Source organism: Triticum aestivum, chromosome 4A (genome assembly GCF_018294505.1).
Source record: "Triticum aestivum cultivar Chinese Spring chromosome 4A, IWGSC CS RefSeq v2.1, whole genome shotgun sequence".
In the NCBI taxonomy this organism is placed as follows: domain Eukaryota; kingdom Viridiplantae; phylum Streptophyta; class Magnoliopsida; order Poales; family Poaceae; genus Triticum; species Triticum aestivum.
The window spans coordinates 742,132,196-742,151,655 of record NC_057803.1 but is presented as its reverse complement, the minus strand read 5'-3'; the positions used below and the strand labels follow the sequence as shown (position 1 = coordinate 742,151,655).

General features: G+C 49.3%; 1 protein-coding gene and 1 pseudogene across 1 annotated transcript; both read right to left on the bottom strand.

Moving 5' to 3' along the window:
- Positions 1–2,923: 2,923 nt before the first annotated feature.
- Positions 2,924–4,641, bottom strand: LOC123088504 (protein CWC15 homolog). The gene is made up of 6 exons (XM_044510708.1): positions 4,403–4,641; positions 4,216–4,257; positions 4,044–4,128; positions 3,549–3,639; positions 3,350–3,456; positions 2,924–3,221 (listed from the first exon to the last, which is right to left on the bottom strand). Exons 1-6 carry the CDS (start codon positions 4,533–4,535, stop codon positions 3,098–3,100), a joined length of 582 nt encoding a protein of 193 aa, XP_044366643.1. The 5' UTR covers positions 4,536–4,641; the 3' UTR covers positions 2,924–3,097.
- A 2,007-nt stretch (positions 4,642–6,648) lies between these two features.
- LOC123084510 (putative leucine-rich repeat receptor-like serine/threonine-protein kinase At2g24130) lies at positions 6,649–9,824 on the bottom strand (annotated as a pseudogene).
- Positions 9,825–19,460: the final 9,636 nt, after the last annotated feature.

Below are 19,460 nucleotides of genomic sequence, written 5' to 3'. Positions count from 1 at the left end.
GGTGCCGGCAGTTGGGATCAGGTCAGGGTGTGTGTTCGGTTTTTTAGGTTTGATTCGGTTCGGTTTATATGGTTTTTGGTTAATATGGTTTTTATACTTTGGTTTATACAGTTTCGTATAAAAATACGGTTCGGTTTCGGTAATAACCATTTGAATTCGGTTCGGTTTGGGTAATAACCATATTAACCAAAGTTGACACGGAGTTTTTAAGAACACATGCTTTTTTGTCACATATTTCAATTTTTAGTTCATGAGTAATCAAAGATTGGAGTATGTTTCATTGTTGTACATCTTTTTCCTACGCACAACTTCCTTGACAGTTCAGAGTAGGAAATAACTTGACGAATCACACACGTGAGAGTGATAGGCAACTGTCTCATGTAACAAACTTAGTTATCCAATGATGATGAAGTGATTTTTTGCCGTCTTGTTTATGCTTTACAAGCTTTATTATACCTTGTGGATGGGCAACTTTCTACAAGCACATGGTGACTTTGTGGAATTGGTATAATGGCATATGCGTATTAAGTATATAATTTTGTCCTTCCTAGTATAAATCAGCAAGGCCTGGTTGGCTACTAGGCTTCAACGCACTAGGCCTTCTAGTCCGAGGTTAGGAGTTTGACTCTAGTCCTTGCAAATTAATTTTAGCGAGCATGCACTTCACATCATTTTGGTTTTTTGGTTTCAACCCAATGGTTTTCGGTTTTTAACCGAAGAAACCAAATGGCATACGGTTTTGAGATATGGAAACCATTAACTGTACCCGACAACCATAAAAGCCAAAATTTTGATCCGGCTTGGTTTTTTGGTTCGGTTTTGCACGCCCTGAGGATCAGGCCAAGAGTTACAGTCGTTGTAACGTGTTGTGGTACCTGCACTACTTTGGATATACAGTGTACACATCTCCTCTAATCTCTGTACTACTGTGTGCTTTTACTTTGTTTCTGTGGAGAGACTGACATCACAACCGACGTCGCATCAACAAAGATGAGACGGAAACAATTAATGAACGGACACAAGACATCTGTATCTAGACAAATCTAAGAAAAGGATTTCCGGACGGACGGAGGGAGGGAGTATGATTTACTCTTCTACATTTGGAACTGGGTAGAGTACTACCATCATGTACATTAATTCATCTCCAATTCATCCACGGACAATACTATACAGCAAAATTCTTCAGGGACACAGCATACATCAGCATGCAACATTCCTTATTTCCCCTCCATCAAACGGGGGCTTTCCTTCCTCTTTTCGAGACAACAATGCCGCGCTCACAAAAAAGAATGAGACCATAGATTCACATGCTGCCAAAACCAGTCGTCAAAAAACCGTAACCGGGCGAGCGCCAAGGATTCCTTTTTGCTCTGGTTTGCCGGCGGTTCAATATAACAGAGGGCAGACCAAAAAATAACATGCACTGCTTTTCCCCTTGGATTGGATAACAAGCAACTTATATGTCCCAACATCAACAACAAGAGAATTACCAGCTCAGAGATCTTTCGCTCAGTCTCGAGCCAAACACCAATACACGCAGAATGGACTCAACAATTAAACAATGGCCCTAGGCCCTCTTCAGTCTCGACCAAACCCGTAAAGCGGGCATGGACACTGGAGGACCAGGAGTGATAGACCTCCACAAACAGCAGCACGGCTCCAATGCCATGTGAAACAGCAGCAAATAGTAGCCTGTCAGTTTCCTCGCACACTACTACAGTCTAGTCTAATAAGGAATCAACAAATTAACCAACTGTCAAACAAATCATTAAAAACACAAGAAATGCAGGGTAGGAATAGCAGCTCCAGTTGTAGATAGCAAACCACTGTCTGAACATATCAACCAACAAAATCAAAAGAATCAGCAGATAAGTATCATGTAGTATCTTCTCTAGAGCATAAAACAGAGTCAACAAAAACAGATCTCAATCACTCTCAACATGCAACACACATACTAATTCAACCGAAGAGAGAATATGTTCGCCCAGCCTCGATCACCGGCCACAGGGAAGTGGCCAGCAAACATCGTGAGAACCAGGGAGTGATGGATCTCCGAGCAGCACAACGACTCCGATGCCATGAGAAACTGAGGCATAGGGTAACCTGCCATTTTGCTCAGCTAAAACTCTTCCTACTACTACAGTAATCACAAATTAGACGTTAGATATTAATCAAACAGTGAGAACCACAAACCAAGAACACAACTACAAGTGCAGGCTAAGTAAGACCATTTCCCCCTAAGGGGCCCAGCAAGCAAATAGAAGTTCAATTTGCATGCAACATAGAAGACCAAATAAATAATAAATCCAAAGTAGAAGAGAGAAGAAAAAGAAAGGAAAATAAGCTCCTTCATTCGAATTCGATGACAAGCAACATTACCTCAACATCAGCCGACAAAATCAAGATATCTTCTATGCAGATTCTGAACAGTGAGAATACAGCAGAAGCAACCATGCAAACAGAACTGAGTCACTGACTGACCAAATAAACAAGGAGAGAACATAAATGTCCCCTAGCTCCTCCCAACCAGCCATGAAAAAAGTGGCCAGCCAATATTGGAGAACCAGGATATCAATCTCCGAGCAGTACAACGACTCCAATGCTATGAGAAAGAGGCAAAGGGTAACCTGCCAATTTTCTCGGATAAACTGTCACTAACTGTCCATCTAGCCAAACCAGAAAACAATCAAATCCACCTAGCAAAACCAGAAAACAATCAAATAGAGAAGGAACTTTAGTTGCTAGTTTAATTAAATCACTTTCCCAAAGAGAAGGCCGACAAGAAAATTTGTGTATCAAGCGCTCAATGATTTTTCCAAGACACTGCTGGGCAGTCAAACAAACTGAGAGTACTCGACAAGCATACATATTTTCCAGGTCAATGTACTAATAGAAACATCCTGAGGTCACAGCGAAGCATCAGTAATACACAAGCAGTGGGTTCTTTTCTTTACTCTTAGGAACAGGGTAAACATATCACCATTAAGATAACGTAGCTGTTACAGTTATGTCATACAAATCGATCTTCAGAATACAGAAACATCACAGGCTCTTTCAGCATGCATACTGTCCAGGCAACATAAAGCGTACAGCAGCATCATTTCATGTACCTATGCAGAAACTTGCGGTGGAAATCACTTCTGATGGTGTCGTTGATGAACCGTTTCGGTGTCTTGGTCTCTCCACGAGCCTGGTTCTTGAATACAACATCATCATCCCACCTGTGACAAAAACATATATGAACAGGATTAAGCTCGGCATAAAGCATGGCAGCATTCTTTCATAAAAAAAGGGCGCCACAACATAAAAGAAACATATAATATGATACGCTAGGCATCACTGTCCTAACCTTCTCTTCACATTGAAGGAGCCAGAGTTGTTCATATTGATCAGTGGGTTTCCTCGCATCAGCTCGGCCTCCTTCATCTTGGCCTCTTCTTCTGCTTGCTGACGCTCCTGCAGCAAACAGACATGACTTCACATTAATTCTCTAAACCTAAAGAAAAAGAGTGCCTCAAAATGATAATACGGAGAAGAAAACAACAAACCTTTCTAAGCCTGTCCTCAGCTCTTTCTTTTTTAATCCTTTCAAGCTCTGCCATTAGTGCCTCAGTGTCATCGTCGTCGTCATCATCGTCGCTGAATAAAAGTTTCGAGTTGATGAGTAAGACATAAATTAAGTTGAGATAACCAACTGAACTACAAAACTGGGCCCAGCTAAACAGCTCTGTCCCAAAAAATATCAGGACAATTGCTGCATTATTCTTTTTTGCTATTTTACTATATGTTTTTCTTGTAAACATAAACATAATCCGACTGCAATGAAAAGGATGGTAGCCAGCATAAGAATGTGTATCACCCAATTCCAAAGTGTATGGTAGATAACAACTAGTGAACATTTTGGGCCCCAATTCAGGATAAAATTTATTCATGCAGTTAGAAGATGTATCCGATCCCATCCATGCAATGCAACAAAAAGAAGAGTCTCATCAGCATTTTGAACGGGCGTGATTGATAAACTACTGAGCAAGAACTAAACATACCTTTCATCATCACTTTTGAGTTCCACGTCAGAGTCATCTGCATCAATTTCACGTGGAACTATCTTATCCTCATCCCGTTTTGAACCTGTGATTACCAGAACAGAGTAAGTAAATCATTATGCTGGCTTGAACGTAGGCACTAAACAAATTTTGGTGAAGTAGTGTCACCGACCTTCTAAGAGCAGGCTTGAACTTTTTCGCCGGTCCCTCTCGTCTGCGAGAAAAAAGTGGTTGAACTAATCAATTACAATTCCCAGATGCAGTAAAACAACAATAGATAAACATCACGGCAGAAAGGATATGGCAAGCACTATCTGCCCAAATGAGGGGGAAAGAGCAGATGGATCGAGAGGTATTACCAACATAGGACTTATCCTTGGATGAGAAGTGCTTGCGTTCACGCTCCTCAAGTTCATCCCTAAGATTCCTCTTCTGTACCTCCTCTTGAGTTTGTTGTCCCTCTTTTCTGCACATAAGGGGGAATGTCAGCATGTAGACATCAAAGAACTGCCAGCCCGTTTTATTAAGGATTTGGTGTCAAGAACTAAACAATCATGTAAGGCTGAAGCAATAGTTTGGCAATATATGGTGTTCTAGGTTCTGTTTATGTAACAGGTAATAAACCCAGATGATGAACCAAATATATGAACCATGCTAAGGAATTTGTTCATAGATTTACTCTCTTGATGCAGCAGCAGCAGCAGCAGCAGCAGCAGACAAGTTCAGGTGATTATGTTCGTTACAGTTACACTAGGTGCTAAGTAGTTACTGCAGCTCCAAAATGCAAATAGTTGGTTGTCCTGGTGATAAATGGCTACATTTTGTTTGATATTCCCAGGTTTTTCCACATAACCTGACTTATTTAGGTCAGGGGTGTTCAGTATGTTACTTAACTAGTAGTATTGGTGCAGTAAACAAGTGTCTGGGTTTGTACAGAAATCAACCTAATCCTGGCAACCTTGAACCAAGTAGCAGACTATTTGCAAAGATTGCCAGAGAAAAGCCGGTTGCACTTGTAATGGCCTATTCAGGCCCAAAACATATGCAATATGACTACATAGTTGGCAAAAGACCAACCACAACCTGCGCTAATGTAAGGACTGGCGACCGGCATATGTCGCTAGCACTCTATCGCACAGGGTTCAACGAGCAAGGTCAGGGCCAGCCATCCCTATATTAGCCATGTACCGTGTCCATGATTCTGGTTAACTGGTAATAGACCCCAAATGAGGAACAAATGCACCATGATGAACCATTTGCTTATGGTGCTTAAATTTATTCTCCATACGCTGCAGCAGCAGACATGATTCAGGTAGTTCTCTAGAACATTAACACTTGGTGCAGTGGAAACAAGACGTTGACCACAGAGGTTAAACAAACAGACGCAAGCGTGGTGAGAGTGTGTCCCCATCATGTACACTAGATCGGGATCGCGCCTTGGCACGAGGGTGCTGGTCCAAACGTTGTGGTCTAGTAGGTAATGCTCAAATTAGTAGAAATTCATGTTTAACGTATGCATTCAAACAGGATAACAAAATAAAGGAAGAAATATTCACATGTGCAGGCAACTGAACCACCATCTTTTCAATGCGAAAACAAGAATACACTCATGCAGTAATCAACAACAACTAACCTTATCCATAATAGCACCCATCAGATTAAGATTCAGAGACACACAGCCAAGATTAAGATTCATAGGAACCAAGCAAACATCACTCAGGCAAGATTTTACTGGAAATCTACTGCAATACTTAAGCTACTGGAAATCTACTTAAGCCTTAGAAAGTTAACATGTAACTCTTGCAAACTATTTCAAGAGCCCGTGGCAACGCACGGGCACTCTACTAGTTTTCTCAAGAAATCGTCTGGTTGTTTTAAAACGTTTTCCTTAATTAAAACATACAACAATCTCTTGTGGGACACGGCGGACAGCGGCAGCAGCAGCATACAAAAATGTTGGTCTCCCCAAAACACAAGAGACAGAAGATTTACATGATTGCCAAAATTAGCCGGCAAAACAGTGCAACCAGATGAATAGCAAGGTTTCATTCAGTTTTGCTTTGTAAATAGTTCAAGATGATAGACGGTCAGAATGGCCGCGCTGCCGCTAGGATGGTGCTGCGCAGGGAGAAAGGTTCTTTGGTATTTGCGGCATACAGATACATCTTCCGCTTCCAAGCATTGCTAACCTCACGTGCGCTTGTCCCAACGTGCGAATTCCGACCGGCTGGGTATTCCCTATTTGGATAGTGAGGAGTGCAACAGGTTTTTAGATGATTAAGTGAAAGGTTATGGGGTAATTACGGTGCGGGGAGGGGGGATTATATGTTGTATAGGAGAAACCTGTCCGTGGACTTTTTGCTTTTGATGGATTCGATCGCTACAATGAGCGAATGCAAAGGAGCTTTTCCGCTTCGAATCCATCAAATCCGTCAGCAACGATCCTATAATGATGCCCTGGAAGCGGAAAAGGTATGGCACTAGCCATTCGGCAGTCCGACAGGCCTGTTCAAATGCTTTGGCCATTCTCTCGGGCGGCACTCTTTCTAGGTCGGCCTACGGTCATCTAGCTTATGTGATTAAGGACCATATGGTAATTAGGAGTTTATCCCACTAAAATTAGCAGAGATCATAATATTGTAGCGCATCAATTGGCAAACTATTCCCGCATCACCCTCCTCCTCCTCCGGCTGCCCCCTCCCACTCCACCCCCGCCCCCTCCCTCCTCCTCCTTCGGCTGCCCCCTCCCCCTCCTCCCCCCGCCCCTCCCTCCTCCGATCCCACCGGCCGACGACACTGCGTATGTGGCCGCCAGCCATAGCGGTGCGATGATGGTGGTGATGTCATGCGGGTGGTGCCGCCGCACCCACCCGTGCAACGTGAGTCCCTCTTGGAAGATCACATCGGTAGGGCGCTTCCAGGTGATCATCTCTAGTAGCATCATGCCGAAGCTGTACACGACACCTTCGGTCGAAGGGCGGCCTCCTAGCCCATACTCTAATACCACGCAACAAGAACGCCATGATGGAAATGTTAAGAGAAGAATGTCACATGCATTTACGGTACTCATATGCTATGTTGATTCAATTGTGTTGTAAATTACCTGGCGCGATGTAGCCCACGGAGCCTTGCAACAATCCGGCAGTGGAGTTGCAGGGATTAGTAGAGCATGTGTTGTCGTCGTCGCCCATGTCCTTGACCAGCCGCGCGATGCCGAAGTCACCCACGACGGCTGTCATGTCGTCGTCGAGGAGCACATTGCTGGGCTTAAGGTCGCAGTGTACGACGCGGACGGGGGCGTAGTGATGCAGGTAGGTGAGCCCCTCGGCTATGTTGCCGGCGATGGCAACCAGCCATGCGAGGTCCATGGCACGTCTGGGGCCGCCGTCACGCGGGTAGAGGTGGCTCTCGAGGCTACCCTTGGTCATCAGCGGGAGCACGATCGCGTGGAAGTTCGGCTGGCTGCACGTGGTGACCACGCGCACCAGGTTCCGGTGCCGCGTCCGCCTCAGCACATCGCACTCCCGCTTGAAGCTCCGGGAGACCTCACCGCCTCCGTTCTTTAGGTCGAGCACTTTGACGGCGACACGCGAGCCGTCACGGAGCGTCCCCTCGTACACACGCCCGAACTGCCCCGCGCCGATCAGCCTCGACTGCTCGAACCCGCCCATCGCCTCGTAGAGCTCCTGTTGAGAGATCCTCGGGTAGTCCCCCCTCGTGTCGGGTTCGCATGGTAGCAGTGGTGAGCGCCGCCTATCTCGTCCCACGGCGGCACGCGGCGAGCCCAATGATTGCCATCGTGAAGCTCGCGACTGTGCCAACGACGAGCAACACCAGTCGCCGGCTATGGAGCAAGTTGCGCTTCGCGCCGCTGCACCTAGCCAACCCAGGCGTCATCGACGCCGTCCCCGCACACAGTCTGTCATTGCCGAGGAACGCGTCCGCCGGAAACCCTGCAAAGGCCCCGCCGCTCGGCACCTCGCCTGAGAAGTCGTTGTATGAAAAGTTAACACGTAGCAGCGATGCCACCTTCTCCAAGGATTGAGGCACGGTCCTTGTGAGGCCATTACAGGACACGTCGAGGTACTTGAGATCGATGCAGCTGCCGAGCTGCGACGGGATTGTACCGGAGAGATGGTTTGCTGACAGATTAAGCAATTGCAACCTAACCATCTCGCCCATGGTCACGGGGATTGCGCCAGACAGCAGGTTGCCGGCGAGGTTGAGGTTGAGCAGTCCACTCAGCCTAGTCAAGCCAGTTGGGATCTCGCCTCGCAGCATGTTGTAGGAGAGATCAAGATTTTGCATCATCACACACTGCACGATGCTCGGAGGAATGGTGCCGGTGAGCCGGTTCTGCGAAAAATCGACGAGTCCGAGCCACGGGATCATGCCTAGGGATGGAGGGATATCACCGGAGAGCAGGTTATTTGAGAGGTGCAGCTGCTCAAGCTGCCGCATGCTGGAGATGCCCTGTGGGATGGAGCCGTTGAAGAGGTTATGGGAGAGGTTGAGGGTGTTGAGGTTGGTGAGTTTGGAGATGTTCGCCGGGATTGGGCCAACGAGTCTGTTAAACTGAAGGTGGAGTTGCATGAGGCCGGGACCAAGGCGACCGATGACATGCGGGATCATGTCGGCGATGTCATTCCCGGCGACGCTGAGCTCCTTCAGGTCGGTGCAGTTGGCAAGTGAGGCGAAGAACGGCTCAAGGTCGGTGTTGTTCCGCGAGTTCGCGAGGAAGTTGGACGATAGGTGCAAATACTCAAGGCTCCTCATACCGCTGAACATGTCATCCGACGGAAGCTCGCCAGTGAGGAAGTTCGACTGCAATAGCAGCCATCGGAGCTTCGTCGAGTTTGACAACGAGGGAGGGATGCTGCCATTGAGTTTGTTGGACCACAACACGAGGGACATCAACTCGGGGAGTGGGCAATCCGCTCGGATGGGGATCTCGCCATGCAGAAAGTTGGACGACATATCGATGTAGTTCAAGGTGGAGAGGTTGCAGAAGATAGCAGACGGGATATGCCCGCTGAGGTTGTTGTCGCCGAGGTTGAGGTATACCAAGCGCCGAATATGCGAGAGCTCCACCGGAATCGATCCCTCGAACTGGTTTCCATCGAGGCTGAGCTACGTCAGCCGAGAAAGCTTACCGAGCTCCCGCGGCACCGCCCCTGAGAAAACATTCTCGGAGAGATCGAGGGTGCTGAGTCTCAAGAGGTTGCTGAGCTCCAGCGGGACCGTCCCGGTGAACGTGTTCGACGACACGTCAAGAAACTTGAGGCGGGAGAGGTTGCCGAGCTCCGGCGGGACCGTCCGGGTGAGCATGTTCGAAGACATGTTGAGAAACTTTAGGGAGGGCAGGTTGCCAAGCTCTGGCGGAACCGTCTCTGTGAGCGTGTTCAAGGACACGTCGAGAAACTTAAGGTAGGAGAGGTTGCCGAGCTCCGGCGGGACGCTGCTGGTGAAGTGGTTGCCGGAGAGGTTGAGCGTCCTGAGGTGGGAGAGGTTGCCAAGCGCGGGCGAGACCTCGCCAGAGAGCTCTTGTTCACTTAGTATTAACTCGACAACATGGTGCTCTGCGTCGCAAGCGACACCGGTCCAGTTGCACACGTCCGGCGAGCCCCAGCCAGCGAGCGCTCCCTTGGGGTCGCTAGACACGCCGGCCTTGAAGACTAAAAGCACGGAGCGGTCATCCTCTTCCCCGACGAGAGCCGGGCTTGCGGTGTGGAGGAAGAGGAGAAATGTGAAGATGAGGACCATGATTGGTCTGGCGGCCATGGCCATGAGAGCCCGCGCCGGGTAGCTTGGAGCTCGGAATCAGAGCGGAGCTAAGCAAAATGGGTTGGTGATGGTGAGTGCAAGGTTTGCTGCACAGCGCGGGTAGGGCTTTATAAAGGTTGGTGATCGAGCGCCCTGCCTAACTAGCGTACAAAAATGCATGTCTGTGGGGCCGGCCTGGTGGTTTGGATATCTAATCCACGGATGAGACTAATTAGCGTACAAAAATGCTACAATTAGCGTCATGAACGGCTAATCATGCATGCATGTATGATGTATGCGTGCGTACAAGGTTTGGGTTATCACTTCATGCTAACTCTATGGGTATATGTAAGCTTAAACTCTACTCCCCTTCCCGAGAAATATAGGATTTTTTATGGCCTTGTACGTATGACTTTGACTACATACGAGTCTTATGGGGGTAGACTTGACTATCAGTGATATTCTCAGTATCTTACTGATGTTTGTGCTCTCCTTTGAGATACGCAAAATGGCAAGGAAAAGATTGAATTATTATTGATCGAGATTTTTCTGGCAACATGATGTCAAAGAAAGAAGAAGTATCGAGATAAGGGCCCGTTCGGAAGTTCTCCAGCTTCTTCAAATCCGCATCACCGCCTCCGTGCGCCCGCTTCCAGCTTCTCGCGTGGAGCTGAGACCGTTCGGGACGTTGGGCCAGCTCCTCTTAGGGTCTGCGAGAAGGGAGGCACGTCGGGGGTGATGAAAGGCAGCGGGGCAAGAGAGGGAGGCGGCGGCGAAGCTAGGACAGACTCGGGAAGGGCTTCTCTGGTATGCATCTTGCGGGAGGCGGGACGGACCAAATCATATGGCTGCCGGCGGCACCAACGGAGAGAGTGACGGCGGCAGATGCGGGAGATGATTGTGCGGGGATGGCCCGGTGGCGACTGTGAGCGACGATGGTCAGGTTCCTGCTGGATGCAGCGGATATGCGGGAGGGCAGCGGAAGACTGGCGGTGGCGCGGCGGCTCGTTGCCGGCCGGCAACAGGGTGGCGGCGCGACTAGGGTTGGGACAAGTAGAGGCATGGGCGTCGGGCTTGTGGGTTGCGAAACGCGAAATGGTTCGCTACATTGGAATATAATAACGATCAAGTAGGAGAGCTTCTGAATGGGCCTAAGTGGGATAGATATTGAGGACCTCAAAATTAAGAATAAGTGCTTACTACTCCCTTCGTTTTTATTTACTTCGTATATTAGCTTTGTCTCGCATCAAACTTTGCAAATTTTAACCAAGTTTATACAAGAAAATATTACATCCACAATAGCAAATCAATACCATTAGAATCATCATTGAATATTTGAATATATTTACATATCATGTATAGTATTTGTTACTGTGAAAGTTTAGATTATTTTCTATAAACTTGGCCAAATATTTCTGAAGTTTGACTTAAGTCAAAGCTAATATGTGGGTAAATAAAAATGGAGGGAGTAAATGGTTGTTTAAGATGCTTAATGATGGGTAGGGAGGGGGAGTTTGGCATGAGTTGCTACGTAACAAATACCTCAAATCAAAAATTGTGTCGTAGGAGACGGCAAAGCCGATAGATTCACATTTTGAAAAGGTGTCGGTGTCAAAACCGGCGGATCTCGGGTAGGGGGTCCCGAACTGTGCGTCTAGGCGGATGGTAACAGGAGACAAGGGACACGATGTTTTTACCCAGGTTCGGGCCCTCTCGACGGAGGTAAAACCCTACTCCTGCTTGATTGATATTGATGATATGGGTAGTACAAGAGAGGATCTATCACGAGATCAAGGAGGCTAAACCCAAAAGCTAGCCTATGGTATGATTGTTGTTCTGTCCTATGGACTAAAACCCTCCGGTTTATATAGACACCGGAGAGGGCTAGGGTTACACAGAGTCGGTTACAATGGTAGGAGATCTACATATCCGTATCGCCAAGCTTGCCTTCCACGCCAAGGAAAGTCCCATCCGGACACGTGACAAAGTCTTCAATCTTGTATCTTCATAGTCTGGGAGTCCGGCCGATGATGATAGTTCGGCTATCCGGACACCCCCTAATCCAGGACTCCCTCAGTAGCCCCCGAACCAGGCTTCAATGACGACGAGTCCGACGCGTATATTGTCTTCGGCGTTGCAAGGCGGCTTCTCCTCCAAATTCCATGTGCTTGCCGAATAGTGTCCGGCTTCCTTATAAATGTTGCGCTCCTTGGCTTCCACGTCAAATAATGGCCCTCTTCCACGTGTCGTATGAATGCGAAAAGCCAGGGTATTTTTACGTTTTACCCCCAAGCTGCACGAATAAGCTGCCTATAAGAGAGGCAAGGATCTAGATCCAAATCACACCATCCTCCTTCCGCGAGTACTCATCGGAGCGCCTCTAACAAAAATCCACTCCATCATGGACAGTCGACGCGGCTCCTCCTCTCGCGCTCCCAGCCCTCAGCCAGGAGATTGGAGGAGATGTGCAGTCCCGCACAGCGAGTTGGTGATGCTCCAAGTGGGGGGATACCTCCCTCCGGCCTTCATGGTCCCGGTTCGAGCCGGACTGGCCACCTACAAAGGTGGAAAGCAGGCGGAGAACACCCCCAATCCCTCCAAAGGAGAGCGGGTGTGCTTCGTCCCTTATCTAATAAGGGGACTCAGATTTCCCATACATCCGTTTCTCCGGGGGCTCCTGGAGTTCTACGGACTCCAGCTTCATCACCTTACACCCGCCTCCATTTTGCATATTGCGGGTTTTGTAGCTCTTTGCGAGCTGTTCTTGGGCATCGAGCCCCATTTTGCGCTGTGGAAGAGGTTGTTTTGCCTCGTACCCCGTTCTCACGAGGGGTCGATATATCAAGTGGGCGGAGCCGAAATATGGCACATCGCCGGGACCGGATATCTATCCGGAACCCCGAAGAAGGCGTCCGAAGACTGGCCTTCGGAATGCTTTTATATGGAAGACGCTCCACTGCCGGACCCAGTTCGGATCGGCCTCCCGGAGTTCAGCAACGCTCCTCTGAAGAAACGCCTGAGTTGGCGCCCGCAGAGCCCTCAACGGGAAGATGATAGGAGCGTCCAATATCTGTTGGGCCGGATGAGGTTGCTGGCCCATTCCGGATTGACCATGATTGGAGTCATGGCCACGTGCATTATGCGAGGGGTGCAGCCGCTCCAATATAGGGGCCACCCCATGTGGAATTTCAACAGGGAGAATGACGCCACCAGTCATGGCCGCAAGGGGCCGGGATCGGCCGCCGATCTTGTGAAGATCCTGTCCGGCTTGTACAAGGGGGGGAAGGAGGACTTCCTCCACACGAGTCCATTGAATGGATTCTCCATGAATAACCCTTGGAGATGGGTAAGCGGACGTTTATCTATCCGATCCGTGCTTTCAAAGTTAAGTGTCTTACTTTATGATTTCGACGCAGGAACTGCCGGGATGTGGAGGGCATACACAGTCCGACTCCACAACCCGAGGATCCGGGAAGATCCCTTGATCCGGCCTCCGGAGAGGATCCGGACATAGAGGTGGAGCTGATTGACGGGGTGTTCCACCAACTTAGCATGGACAATGCTCTAGTCGCCATTACGGCTGACTACCCCGGTTTATCTCCGGCTTCCCAGGTAACTATTACCGGAGTCCTGACACCATTACTTCATCCGTGCTTATTTCTGACCACCGTATACCAACGGTGTCTCGCAGGAGGTGCCTTCAAGGCGGGAAGCCGAACCCGCGGCGGCTGACCGACAAGGGTCAGTTCGGCCCAGCAGGCGGAAGAGGGGTGCGGTGCGAATCGAAACGTCGCCGCAATGTTATAGCACGCCACCGTTTTTAAGGGAAAGATTCCTGGGAGGTATATTAATGCTCATGACTTTTCCAGGAGAAAGAGCGGTCGCCGGACTGTGCCCGGAGAGGTTGCCAACCAAGCCTCCGCCAGCCAGGCTCCAACACCTGGTCCGGAGGGGGAGGTGAGCGCAAGGCGTGAGCCGGATGCTCCTCCAACGGAGGATGCCGACAGACTGTCCGCCACCAGGTCTGAGGTGGAGAGCGCCATGAATCACAGGCGCCGCCGGACAGTTCTTCGTGACGCGTGTTTCTCCCCGGAGGCGTTGAATGCCTTTAATGAGGGAGACGCGCACCTCCGTGCCGCTCAAGATGGTTTAACCAGAGCCACGGAGCAGTATGTGAAATACATACGGGTAAGGAATTTTAATAGTTATATATGATAGTAGCCCCCGAGACTTAAAATTGTTAGAATAACTGATTTAAGGATCATTTGTTATGCAGGATCTTACGGAGAAGAATACCCAACTGTCCCAGGAGCTTCAAGAGTGCAAGGCCCAACTTGAGGCCGCACTAGCCGCCGCAGGGGGATCCACAGAGACCCCCTATGGTAATACATACTTCGAAAAGATAAGTAGTTTATGAAGTGCGGCGTGCGTATAAGTCTGACAATAATTTTGCAGATGGTGCCGGACTTGATCCGGACAAGCAACAGCTACTGCGCCAGCTGAAGGCCGGCGAGAGGGTGCTTATGAAGGTGTAGCAGGAGAGGAACAAACTCCAAGATGCCAACACCCAGCTGGGCGAAGAACTAAAAGGTGTTCGGGCCCAGCTGTCTGGCTCCGTGAAGGAGAATCAGCGGCTTCGTCGCGGCATTTACAGTAAGTGCTTGAGCAAACTCTTTTGAAAAGAAGAGTTGGAGAGGGAGTCGATTGACAGAAATATGTCTGTAGGTGTGCTCACGGGTCGTCCTGCGGAGGAAATGCCCGGTTCAACGGGTGATCTGCTTCCCGAGCTGCTGCAGCTGCACGAACGTGTTCGGCAGGCGATGAGCGGCGTCGTCCAGGCCTTATGGTTGTCCGTCTCCCTGCCCGAGGGTCTTGGAGGGCTTGCGGAGAAGCTTCAGGGAGCACAGCAGCGCTTCCGTCTATGGAAGATATCGGCCTACCGTCAAGGCGCCCGGGAGGCCTGGGCTATGGTGAAGACGCGGTACACGAAGGCTGATCCGAACCACATGGCCGAGGTCGGACCTGTGGGGCCCGATGGGAAGGAGATTCATGTGAGCTTAATGTACGGCCAAGTAGAGTTGGCCGCTAAGTATTCCCAACGGGACTGTAAGCTAGACAGCCTGTTAGATGGGATTGAAGAGGAGTACAATCAGTCAATTTGACAATGTAATCTAAAATGACATGTAAAATGCCTTCTAGCCGGATTGTAGATCGTTTGTTTTTGCGGACCTTTTCGCTTCAACCTCGGGACCCTAGAGTCCGTAGTGTGTCCGAATACCCTCACGGTTATGAAAAAAACCGGGGCATGCATGGAGACCAGGCGTAGGGGTCATTAGTGCTTTATCAGACAAGTGCCCAACTAGTTATGTTATATTACATGGTTAGTAAGAAACATCTTCCAGGGAGAATAGTTCCGTTAGGGGTTCCTTTCTCTGGAAGGTAATGCCCTAAAGTGCATGTCCGAACTGCAAAAAGAGCAGAAAAGCATCTGGGGGCAGATAAATAAATAAATAAGAAATCATCTTTCAAGTCACCGACCGAATATTCCCTTAAGAACGCTAGCTTTCGGCTTCACCCAGTCTGAGGTACACATCCGGCTGACCCGGCAGTAACAATCGCAGAGGTGCTCCCTTTACCTCCTAGCCGAACAATCGGGAATGTAGGGGTAAGCACAGGAGCCAGGCAACCCAGCTTGGCCAAAACTGAAGTCATATCGATGCATATAATGATGAGTAAAAGGTACATGCGGAGGTGTGACGCATGTGTTGGGCATGAAGCCCGTATAAATAAGATTCTGTTAAGGAAGCCCCCAGGTATAATGACTACAAGCAGCACGTCAAGTGTGTGCGAACAATGCGCAGGTCAGCCCACAAAGGCTTTACGAAAAGAAGGGAGGAAGGAAGAGAAAAAAACAAAAGACAGCAAACCTATAAAATGTGGACGGAGGAAGGAGACGAACTCTGAGTCCGGCGCTAGGCGTAGAATCTTCGGAGGCGGGCTGCGTTCCATGGGTTCGACTCGAGTCGATTGTTCGATGCGTTTCGTAGACGGTATGCTCCGCCGTCAGGACTTGATCGATGATGAAGGGACCTTCCCACTTGGGCTTGAGTTTGTCCTTTTTCTTGTCCGGCAGGCGTAGAACTAGTTCGCCAACATTGTAAGTTTTGGCCCGTACTTCTCTACTTTGATATCTTCGAGCCTGCTACTGATAGAATGCGGAACGAGCCTTTGCCACGTCGCGCTCCTCCTCCAATGCGTCCAAACTGTCCTGCCGATCCAACTCGGCTTCTCTTTCTTCGTACATGCGCACTCAAGGTGAGTCATGAATTATATCGCAGGGCAAAACTGCCTCTGCGCCGTATACCATAAAGAATGGCGTGAATCCGGTAGTACGATTTGGCGTGGTCCGCAGCCCCCAGAGTACGGAGTCGAGCTCCTCCACCCAGTGCGTGTTAGATTCCGTGAGGGACCGCACTAACCTGGGTTTAATGCCGCTCATGATTAGACCATTTGCTCGTTTGACTTGACCGTTAGTTTGAGGGTGATAGACTGAAGCGTAGTCGAGCTTGATGCCCATGTTTTTGCACCAGAGTTTAACCTCGTCGGTCGTGAAGTTCGTGCCGTTATCAGTGATGATGCTGTGGGGGACGCCATAACGGTGTACTACCCCAGATATGAAGTCTATCACAGGTCCGGATTCGGCTGTTTTAACCGGCTTGGCCTCTATCCATTTGGTGAATTTATCCACCATGACCAATAGGTATTTTTGCTTCTAGGTTCCCCCTTTAAGGGGTCCAACCATGTCAAGCCCCCAGACCGCGAACGGCCAAGTGATGGGTATAGTTTTGAGGGTGGTGGGTGGCATGTGGCTTTGATTAGCAAAGAGCTGGCAACCGACGCATCGTTGGACTAAGTCCTGAGCATCTGCCTAGGAAGTCGGCCAATAAAATCCTGTACGGAAGGCCTTGCCCACAGGGGCCCGGGCTGCGGCGTGGTGCCCGCCGAGTCCAGCGTGAATTTCAGCCAGGAGATTTCGCCCTTCCTCTTCGGAGATGCACCTTTGAAGGACTCCGGTTGTGCTTTTCTTATAAACTTCTCCCTCATGGACCTTGTAGGCTTTAGATCGCCGAACTATGCAGCGGGCCTCATTTTGGTCTTCGGAAAGTTCCTGCCTAATTAAGTAGGCTAGGAATGGTTCCGTCCACGGGGCAATTACTGCCATTATTTCATGGGCTGAAGGTGTTATTTCATTGGCTGAGCCACCGATTGTGTCAGAATGTTCCGTGTTGGGTGGTGCGGTTGGTTCCGGGTTGTTATTTCCGGACTCCTCTTCCCATAGTACGGATGGCTTAAAGAGCCGCTCCAGGAAGATGTTTGGAGGGACGGCATCGCGTTTTGCACCGATGCGTGCCAACACGTCGACTGCCTGGTTATTATCCCAGGCTACATGGTGGAATTCGAGTCCTTCGAACCGAGCTGACATTTTCAAGACGGCATTACGATAGGCTGCCATTTTCGGATCCTTGGCGTCAAAGTCTCCATTTACTTGGGATATTGCGAGGTTTGAATCCCCGCGCACCTCTAGGCATTGAATACCCATGGAGATTGCCATCCGAAGACCGTGTAGAAGGGCCTCATATTCGGCTACATTGTTGGAGTCCGTGTACATTATCTGAAGTACGTATTGGACTGTGTCTCCGGTTGGGGACGTCAATATGACGCCAGCCCCCAAGCCGGCCAATATTTTGGAGCCGTCGAAATGCATGATCCAATTGGAGTATGCGCCGTACTCTTTAGGGAGTTCGGCTTCGGTCCATTCGGCAATGAAGTCAGCCAAAACTTGCGACTTTATAGCTCGCCGTGGTTTGTAGGTTATGTCGAATGGTAAGAGCTCAATGGCCCATTTTGCAATCCTTCCCATCGCGTCGCGGTTGTTTATAATGTCGATGAGAGGTACTTCGGAGGCCACTGTTATCGAACACTCTTGAAAGTAGTGTCGCAGCTTTCGGGATGCCATGAATACCGCGTACGCTATCTTTTGATAATGTGGATACCGGGACTTGCATGGAGTTAAGACAGTGGATACGTAGTACACTGGTTTTTGAAGAGGGAATTTGTGTCCTTCTGTTTCTCGTTCGACGACGAGTACCGCGCTGACAACTTGATGTGTTGCCGCGATATATAATAACATCGGTTCGCCCAGGTTGGGCGCGGCCAGGACCGGATTTGTTGCCAATATGGCCTTTATTTCTTCGAGTCCGGCCGTGGCAGCATCCGTCCATTCGAAGTGTTCGGTGCGCCGGAGGAGGCGATAGAGGGGCAATGCCTTTTCTCCCAAACGGGAGATGAAGCGGCTTAGAGCCGCCACGCATCCAGTCAGTTTTTGTATTTGTTTGAGGTCTTTTGGGATATCCAATTGTGACAGAGCTTGGATCTTGGCTGGGTTTGCTTCAATTCCTCTACCGGATACGATGAAGCCCAAGAGCTTTCCGGCTGGTACGCCGAAAACGCATTTTTCCGGGTTGAGCTTAATGTCATATGCTCGGAGGTTGTCGAATGTGAGCCTCAAATTGTCTACTAGAGTTTTGACGTGTTTGGTGTTAACAACCACATCGTCTACGTATGCCTCCACTGTTTTGCCGATCTGGGTAGCCAGACATGTCTGAATCATGCGCTGATATGTTGCGCCGGTGTTTTTGAGTCCTAAGGGCATTGTGTTGAAGCAGAATGGTCCGTATGGAGTAATGAATGCCATTGCGGCCTGGTCTGTTTCCGCCATCTTGATTTCATGGTATCCGGAGTATGCGTCGAGGAAGCACAATGAATCGTGCCCTGCGGTAGCATCGATGATTTGGTCGATGCGGGGCAGGGGGAAAGGATCCTTTGGACAGGCCTTGTTAAGGTCTTTAAAATCGACACAAAGGCGCCAGGATTTGTCCTTTTTTGGTACCATTATGAGGTTCGCTAGCCAGTCCGGATGTTTTATATCTCTGATGAATCCGGCTTCTAATAGTTTGGCTAGCTCCTCTCCCATTGCCTGTCTTTTGGGTTCGGAAAATCGCCGAAGAGCCTGTTTGACTGGCTTGAATCCTTTTAGGATGTTTAGGCTGTGTTCTGCCAGCCTGCGTGGGATTCCTGGCATATCTGAGGGGTGCCAGGCAAAAATGTCCCAATTTTCCCGAAGGAATTCTCTTAGTGCGGCGTCTACATCAGGGTTTAATTATGCCCCAATGGAGGCCATCTTTGTGGGGTCCGTTGGATGGACCTGAAATTTGACTATTTCGTCTGCTGGTTTAAAAGAGGTGGACTTAGATCTCTTATCGAGTATCACATCGTCCCTATTCACCGTGGAGCGCAGCACAGTGAGTTCCTCTGCCGCTAGGACTTCGGATAGTGCCTCTAGGGCTAGTGCGGCTGTCTTAAGCTTATTTTCAGCGCGGAGTGCTATGTCCGGATCACTGACAAGAGTGATGATTCCATTGGGCCCGGGCATTTTAAGCTCCATGTACCCGTAATGGGGTATAGCTCGGAAAATTGTGAATGCCTCTCTCCCTAATAAGGCGTGATATCCGCTGCTGAACGGGGCCACTTGGAACGTGACCTCCTCGGACCTGTAATTGTCCGGCGAGCCGAACACCACATCTAGTGTGATTT

What these genes read in the sequence shown, in the direction of transcription:
- LOC123088504 (XM_044510708.1), bottom strand. Translation starts at nt 4,535, where the DNA reads ATGCTGACATTCCCCCTTATGTGCAGAAAAGAGGGACAACAAACTCAA. An exon ending in CAAGGATAAGTCCTATGTTG is followed by an intron (nt 4,258 to 4,402) that starts GTAATACCTCTC and finishes TTTTTCTCGCAG; the next exon opens with ACGAGAGGGACCGGCGAAAA. An exon ending in TCCTTCAATGTGAAGAGAAG is followed by an intron (nt 3,222 to 3,349) that starts GTTAGGACAGTG and finishes TTTTTGTCACAG; the next exon opens with GTGGGATGATGATGTTGTAT.